This window comes from Asparagus officinalis, chromosome 4 (assembly GCF_001876935.1).
Source record: "Asparagus officinalis chromosome 4, Aspof.V1, whole genome shotgun sequence".
Lineage (NCBI taxonomy): Eukaryota > Viridiplantae > Streptophyta > Magnoliopsida > Asparagales > Asparagaceae > Asparagus > Asparagus officinalis.
In genome coordinates, this window is record NC_033797.1 from 114,195,200 (window position 1) to 114,204,066 (window position 8,867).

General features: G+C 36.2%; 1 protein-coding gene across 1 annotated transcript; it reads right to left on the reverse strand.

Moving 5' to 3' along the window:
• Positions 7,350 to 8,602, reverse strand: LOC109839183. Its single transcript, XM_020407613.1, has 3 exons — positions 8,080 to 8,602; positions 7,696 to 8,010; positions 7,350 to 7,623 (listed from the first exon to the last, which is right to left on the reverse strand). The coding sequence occupies exons 1-3, from the start codon at positions 8,600 to 8,602 to the stop codon at positions 7,412 to 7,414; spliced, it is 1,050 nt and encodes a 349-aa protein (XP_020263202.1). The 3' UTR covers positions 7,350 to 7,411.

Here is an 8,867-nt window from a genome sequence, read left to right on the forward strand (position 1 = left end):
TATGATTAAATCAAAGAGTGAATTATTATCAAAAATTTTATCAGAAGATATATCTCCTGAACTAAAAGAAGAATTATTAAAAAATTTTGTCAATAAAGACAAGAGTCCAAATATTGACAACGTCTATAGATTTTCGGAAGTTCAAAAAAGAAGGCAAAATATTGCTCAAACTTCTAAAGATATATCTTTATCATCTCTTAATAAAGAGATACAATACTTGAAAAAAGAAGTCAAATAGTTAAAACAAGAAAATAAATACATTCTCTTAAGATTAAATGATACTAAAACTTCTAATGCTCTAGTACAACATAGTGAACACAATGATAATGATATTAATAATAATGCACTGTTGCGAATATTACAACGAGTTACCTCTCAAAAATGGTATATAAATATTACCTTAGTAATAGCTGATCAAATGTATATATCAGATCTTATAGCTCTGGTTGATAGTGGTGCAGATCTAAACTGCATAAACGAAGAAATAATTCCTTCCATATTCTTTGAAAAAACTACTCAGACTTTAAGTAGTGCTAATGGTAACCAATTAGAGATAAAATATAAATTACCACAAGCACATATATGTGTGCAAGGGACTTGTATACCAACTCCCTGTATATTAGTCAAAAATTTATCCCAACATATTATTTTGGGAACTCCATTTTTACATACTATTATGCCCATTAGTCAAATTAACACTAATGGTATTTGTGCTCATTTTGAGGATAAAGAAATTATATTTGAATTCGTCACAGATCCTCAAACTAGAATGCTGAATGAAGTCAAAAATATAATCTTAAAAGAAAATCAAATTAATTTTCTTAAAGAAGAAGTAGTATTTGTTCCAGTTGAAGAACAAATAAAAAAGCATAAGTACTTAATAAGTCAAATTGAAAATAAATTTAAACTCACTATATGTAGTGATGTTCCAAATGCATTTTGGAATAGAAAACAACAATTTGTTTCCTTACTCTATATAGAAGGTTTTAATGAGAAAAATATTCCGACTAAATCATGATCATGTCAAATGAATTAATAATATCTTGATCTTTGTAAAAAGGAAATATAAACTCATATAGAGAAAAATTAATAAGGAAATCATATTCTCCTTGGAGCTGTACTACATTCTATGTGAATAATGCAGCTGAAAGAGAACGAGGAGTTCCTCGATTAGTTATAAACTATAAACCCTTAAATTCTGTCCTTAAATGGACCAGATATCCAATTCCTAATAAAAGGGATTTGTTAAATCGCATTACAAATGCCAAAATCTTTTCTAAGTTTGATTTAAAATCAGGCTATTGGCAAATCCAAATAGAAGAAAACGATAAATATAAAACTGCCTTTGTTGTCCCATTTGGACATTATGAATGGAATGTTATGCCATTTTGGCTTAAAAACGCCCTTTCTGGATTTCAAAATATTATGAATGAAATTTTTATTCCTTATACGGATTTTATCTTATCATATATAGATGATATTTTGATTTTTTTCTCATAATTTTGATCAGCATGTTAAGCATTTAAAATTTTTTAGAAATTTAGCCATTAAAAATGGATTAGCTATATCTGCCCCTAAAATAAAATTATTTCAAACTCAGATTAGATTTCTGGGTCATAATATAGAAAAAAGAACCACGATTCCTATTGATAGAAGTATAGAATTTGCATCCAAATTTCCTGATAAAATAACTGACACTAAGCAGTTACAGCGATTTTTAGGTACATTAAACTATGTAGCAGATTATTATAAAAATCTAGCATAAGACACAGTCCTTTTATATGATAGGCTTAAAAAGAATGTTAAGCCTTGGACTGAGCAACATACTGCTGCTGTGAAAAGAATTAAACAAAAGGTTAAATGCTTACCATGCATTCATCTTGCAAATATTCACTGGTTCAAAATAGTTAAAACAGATGCATCTAATATTGGTTATGGTGGCATATTAAAACAAGTTGATCCCCAAACCAATAAAGAACAGTTAGTTCGTTTTACCTCAGGTAAATAGGATAAAGCCCAATTTAATTATTCCACAATTGAAAAAGAAATGCTTTCAATTATTAAGTGGTTTTCTAAATTTCGAGATGATATCTTAAATCAAGAATTCTTACTAAGAATTGATTGCAGTTCTGCTAAAAGTATAATTGAAAAAGATGTGAAAAACTTAGTTTCTAAACAAATATTTGCTAGATGGCAAGCTGAATTAGCCATGTATCAATTTAAAATTGAGTATATTAAAGGAGATTATAATCACCTTCCTGATTTTCTAACACGTGAATTTTTACAGGGTACAAATGAGACGGAGTAATCCCTCCTTTTCAGGGAGGGGGAGAGGAGGCCCAAGCCCAACTTCTAGTTCAGGCCTTATAGGCCAAACTTGTTCTGAAAGGAGTTATACTCCACCTCAGCCCAGTTCATGGCATACTATTTCGAAAAACATAACTCTTCGCATCTATCTCAAGCCTTTTATAAAGGCATAAATGGTCTTATTACACAGGAACAAACTCCTGAACCATTTACTTCTATAGTAAAGCAAGAGACACAATGGGTTGAAAAACCTCAGTCTGATATTATTCTGTATCTAGAACAAGAGGATGTTCCCTTGATGAACAATCTAGAAAAATTAAGACAGAGATATCTGCAGGATACATATTATCCAACTTTATCTTTGAAACCAAGAGCCTGGATGCATTTTTGGACAATAGATAATCATAATGTCCCTCCAAGCTTGAGTAAATACATTATTTAGGAAGTTATACTTCCTAGAAATTGGGCACTAAATCCTAATCGGGAGCTGCCACTTGTCAGAGTTCAAAATACAAAAAGAAGTTTATAACTTCAATTATTGGGACTATAAACATGCCTTTAATGAGATATTCTTATATCAGAATCCCAAACAGAAGCACACTTGGCTTGTAAAAATTTATCTTAAAGCTCTTCAAAAGGGCGTTCCTACTTGGCTCTATAAATGGTGGGAAACATATGGTATTGAAATTGGTATTATTCCAGAACCCTTAATGAAGTTATACTCTTCTTGGGTAGATTCCCATCCTATTCTTGTACGAATGGACAAAAGTCAGCTTATAGATGGTGTAAAACCCTGAAAAATTTTAAAATATTATTATAAATGATAATAAATGAGTTTTATTATGATTGGTGATCATTCTGGGATGAATGGATCAGATTGGAATTGATTTGAGATCGATTCGCAGTTTTAGCCTCGGTATCGCGAGTCTACTGAAAAGTGATACTATTTTATTTTTAGTAATTTATCTATTGATCAGATGGGCACGAAATTTGCGCCATTGATCTTAGAATGTCAATACCATGTTGTGGGTAAAGTTTCATTGAGTTCTGACAAATGAGACTATACACTATTTTGAGACGGTATCGCGTCACTGACATCTATCGTATTTGTATTTTTAATAATTTTTATATTGATCATATGGACATGAGGTTTACACCATTGATCTTAGAATAATGAGACGGTGCTATGGGTAAATTTTTGATGATTTCTGAGAATAGAGTCTGAAATCATATTTTTAAAAATAATATAAAATATTATATATATATTTTTTCTCTCTTTTTCCTGTGCCACCAACTCCTCACACTGTGCCACCTACCCCCTACCCTCATCTCTCTATAAAAAGGGACAGAGCCCCCTCACTCTCTGCACACACTCAACGAGAGAGAAAGGGAGAGAAAGAAGAGAGAGAGAGAGAGAGAGAGAGAGAGAGAGAGAGGAAGAAAAGAAAGGGAAAGAAGAAGGTTATTTTGACAATTCGAAAAGCAGGAACAGATAGGGATTCCAATTTCAGAGATCAATAAAGGCAAGTTCATCTCTTTCCAAACGCATCCCCAGTAAATTTTGATCTTGATGAATATACATGATATTGATGAATATACATGATATTGATGAAAAGACATGATATTGATAAAAATTGATGAATATACATGATATTGATGAAAAGACATGATATTGATAAAATTTGATGAATATACATGATATTGATGAAAAGACATGATATTGATAAAAATTGATGAATATACATGATATTGAAGAAAAGACTTGATATTGATGAAAATTGATGAATGGAATATAAGACCAAATTCCTAAAGACATGATATTGCTAGCTAGAACTATACGTACAATTCTACCGCTGGAAATACTTTCACTATTTTATACGTATGGTACTATTCATACATACGGTACTATTCATACGTACGGTACTATTCATACTTACGACACTATTCATAAATACTATTACTATTCATATGTATGGTACTATTCATAAATACGATACTGTTCATACGTATGACACTATTCATGAGTACTATTCATACATACTATGGTACTATTCATAAATGCCGTACTGTTCATACGTACGGCACTATTCATAAGTACTATTACTATTCATGCATACTGGGGTACTATTCATACGTACTGTTATTATTTACACATACGACACTATTCATAAGTACTAACACTATTCATACGTATGGGTACTATTTATACATACCGTTACTATTCATTCATACGGTACTATTCATACGTACTGTTACTATTCATTAGTACGGATACTAGTCGTAAAGTACTGTTGCTATTAGTAAGTACTGCTACTATTCACAATTAGTTATTATAGCAGATAGGCGGGGTTGGTAACCCTGACCATTTACTGGACAGTTTGGCCCAGTTTTATTTTCTGGAGTTTGTTTGCGCCATTTGTGACGCGATCGTGGAGTTTGAGCCACTCGATGTTATACTTACAGTCATGAATATGACGAAATACGCATTTAAGTATCCCACGGGGATTATGACGAATTGAGATCTATTTACTTGTGAGTTAGTACACCGCAAATGAGACTGCGATGATACCTATTTGTCGATCCGCACGGTGATGCGATGATACCTATTTGTCGATCCGCACTATGATGCGATGATACCTATTTGTCGATCCGCACTATGATGCGATGATACCTATTTATCGATCCGCACTATGATGCGATGATACCTATTTATCGATCCGCACTATGATGCGATGATACCTATTTGTCGATCCGCGCGATGATGCGATGAGTTGGAAGAAGTTCAGAATGATAATATTATAAACTATTTACATGAGTATTTGGCGGATGCCAAAAGTGTTTCTACTCATTGTTGAGATACTTTGCTATACGAGTACACGAGATACATATGCTGATGTCTATTATGATGCTTTACTTTCCAATTATATTTTGATTGCTTAGTTCAGGGTTAATATTTAGTTATTTACTATTTGAGACATACGGTATATACATGAGGGTTTTCTTGTTTGGATTATTTCGCTCGACGTACTACGTCTCAAGTTGTAAGTTTCTAAATATTAATTCCATTAGATACAGGGAAAATGATCTGGGTAGACTATGTTTAATAGATAGAGCCTCCACTTCATCATCTAGCAGCCCTTCCCCTGGGGGCGGATGGAGGTGAACTTGTTGTAGCGCTCTGACGCTCTTGTTGTTGTTCTTTTTTTTTTATTTCTCATTTCAGGCGGCTCAGAGCATCGGAGAGTCGCAGGGTGACGGAGTTCTTGCATAGTCTCCGTCGCGTATTTTTACTAGTATGGACTCCACAGTGATCTTATGTTTCCATTTAGTCATTTGAGTTTGTACTCATATTGTTAAGGCAATATGCCTTAGTACGATTTCTAATCGATTCATGTTGAGACATATCATGTTATTTTAGACTCCAGATGTATATCAGTTGTATTCCAGTTTAGTTTATTTGGGACATGATTTCATTTATGAGATATATCTTTCCGTATCATGTCTATAGTATTTATTTCCCTTATTTGCCTGTTTTGTACCTTCATTTATATTGGTTTCCACTAGAGGATATTACTGTGATTGGTGAAACATGTTGATGCACAGTGGAGGTGCATGACAGGTTTGACATCTCTGGGTTCACCTTGGACTGCAGCCAAGTGTGAAAACAGGGGCGTCACAATGCTACAATTCAGAAAATTACTTATACGCGTGGACAAGGGGTAGGCTATGAACATAGTAGGAGATCTTATCCTATAGCCATTTTAGGATTTTAAACCCTCGACTGAATACAATTCAACAAGTAACCTTGTACTCTTACAATAGTACAACTAAAAGCATTATGAATTAATCCTTGTATTAGTAGTTGTTAAAAACACAACCAGCTGTTGTGAGAAACCATAATGCAAGTTTAATTGGTTCAGTCATAGTGCCTGAAGCACATATCATAATTCAAACTAATATTCATAAGCTTGGACGAGGGGAGGTAGTGGATATTGAAGCGGATCTTATCGAAGTGGTCAAGGTAAACTATTTAGTTTTTCTATATTTGGATTATATGCATTTGTTAGACAATTTTGATTTAACTTGAGTTTGCTTTAAACTCTTGTGAACCTATGTGGTTTTTATTTATACACTTTAGAATTTGTATAACCTAAAATACATCATGTTGCAATAATTTTTAAGATTTAGGGAGCCAAATTCTTTTAAATTCTAGCATGAGCTATTGGGTCATCTTGGGCAAAATATGATTTGTCGGATTTCCTTAAATTAAATGGGGCATTCAAACCAAATCCGACCAACTGCATATCACAATTTTCCCCCTTTATCATCGATAAGCAGTTAGAGCTAGTCCAATTGAAGCAGGGAGATATGCCTGTAATTAATGAAGAAATCAAAACCAGCATGGTGACGATGGTAAGGATAAGGGGCCTATTGCGGAATCTAGAGAACCCCAACAACGGTGTAAAGATTTTTACCACTATCAACAAGGACAGTATAAGAAGGGAGCACAACATGATTTGACAGCGCCATAGCGACCCAGAGTTTGGGGTACATGTTACAATTGTAGCAACATCAGACAAAGAGCGAAGGACTTGTCGCAGTGCACCAGCAGGAAGCCGGCTTGACAGAGGTCAGGGCTGCCCAAGACAAAGATCGATTTTACCTTCATTGGTCGGGGCTGATTCGAGAGCTCCACTACTGGTACCCGCTTCTTTTAATTTGACTAAATGGAGAGAAAGCGCACAGGTCATTAGAGGAGGCACACGGTCCGACTCATTCATTTCTCGGATTTCTCTTCCGAGAGGAGAAAGATCAGTACCTGTGTCCGTAGCGGATGGATCAACGTCAGGAGTTGGGGCAACGTCAGTTGGTCCTTCTTTCAGAACATCTTGCATTTGCTGGACGAAGCTGGTCTCCTCAGTCTCCATACCTCCAGGAGAAGCAGCTCCAACTCGATATTCTCCCTCTTCTTGACTCTCTACAGAAATTGGAAATGAAATGAGTTCGAGCACAAAAAAAAATCAGCTCCAGCAGTTGGTCCTATAATTCAGACACTTATATGATTAATCAAGTCAAAATATATACGTATATATATATGTGGAGTTCACAGAACCAAAGTCTTACTCTCAGAAGGACCGGCTTCCGTTGAACCAATTCCAACATCTGAGCCGATAGTTGCATCAGAGGCTTTCTCTAACAGAGAATCAAGGATTTGTTGATGGTCGTCCTCTGAGATATTAAAGTCGAAATTATTAAAATCATCGACTTTGGTGGCATGGGTAGCTTCTCCTTCAATAGGCTCGTGCATCGGGATGTCTAAAGAACATGAGGAACCATAAATAACATGTAAATTTAGACGAATCTGCCCAAGACAAAGATCGATTTTACCTTCATTGGTCGGGGCTGATTCGAGAGCTCCACTACTGGTACCTGCTTCTTTTAATTTGACTAAAAGGAGAGAAAGCGCACAGGTCATTAGAGGAGGCACACGGTCCGACTCATTCATTTCTCGGATTTCTCTTCCGAGAGGAGAAAGATCAGTACCTGTGTCCGCAGCTGATGGATCAACGTCAGGAGTGGGTGGAACATCAGCCGATCCTTCCTTCAGAGCATCATGCATTTGTTGGACGAAGCTTGTTTCCTCAATTTCCATACCTCCGGGAGAAGCAGCATCAGCTGACAATTCTCCTTCCTCTCGACTCCCTGCAGAAGTTGAACATGAAATAAGTTTGAACGTCAAAAAGTGTAAAAGCTATAAAAACAAATCGTTACCTTGCTCATCAGAAGAAGCACTACGACCGGATGTCTCTTCTACAGCAGGAAGATGAACGCGCGGTTTAGAAACAGCTTTCTTCTGTTTCTTCAGAGGGCGTGCACCAGAACCTTCATGACGATGTTTGGTGCGTAACTCAGCTCGGGGAGAAACTTGAGTTTGAGCTTGAGTAGAAGTTCGAGATATTTGCCGACGAATGAGAGGCACCATATCCTCTTCATCCTCTTCGTCGCAACTAAGAACTTCTACCGTCATCCGGTTAGGATGTTCCATGACGACTCTTTCCTTACGTTTCTTTGGAGCAGCTTGTGGTTGGGTCGGAGCGACAGAAGGCCTTACAAGTCCTCTATCAAAGAATGAATCGGGAAGGCCAGATACTTCCTCAGAACTTGATTCATTCTCGTCTTCCCCTTCTGAAGTTTCGGTTGCTTCACTATCAAACTCCTCTTCACTATCAACTGGGAGAGCCGGTTCCTTTCCTTTTCTTGATGATTCAGCAGCCTCTTTTCCTCGAGGAGACATCACAGCTTCACGAGGCGGTTCTGTTGCTTGTCATGGAGCTATTTCCTCCTCTGAGTCTGATATCCTCCTACGTCGAGTGGCAATATTGGTGGCTATCAGCCATTTGCAAAAGAGGAAAGTCATCCGTAGAGGCGGCGTCTCTAAGGGGAGATCAAATTCAACATTGGTGCAGCCGGCAATGCTCCAAAACCAAGCTCTCGCCCCGTCGATAAGTCCACCTCGAAAGCTGAGGTGACGATTCGGGTTGCCGATGTATATCTGATCA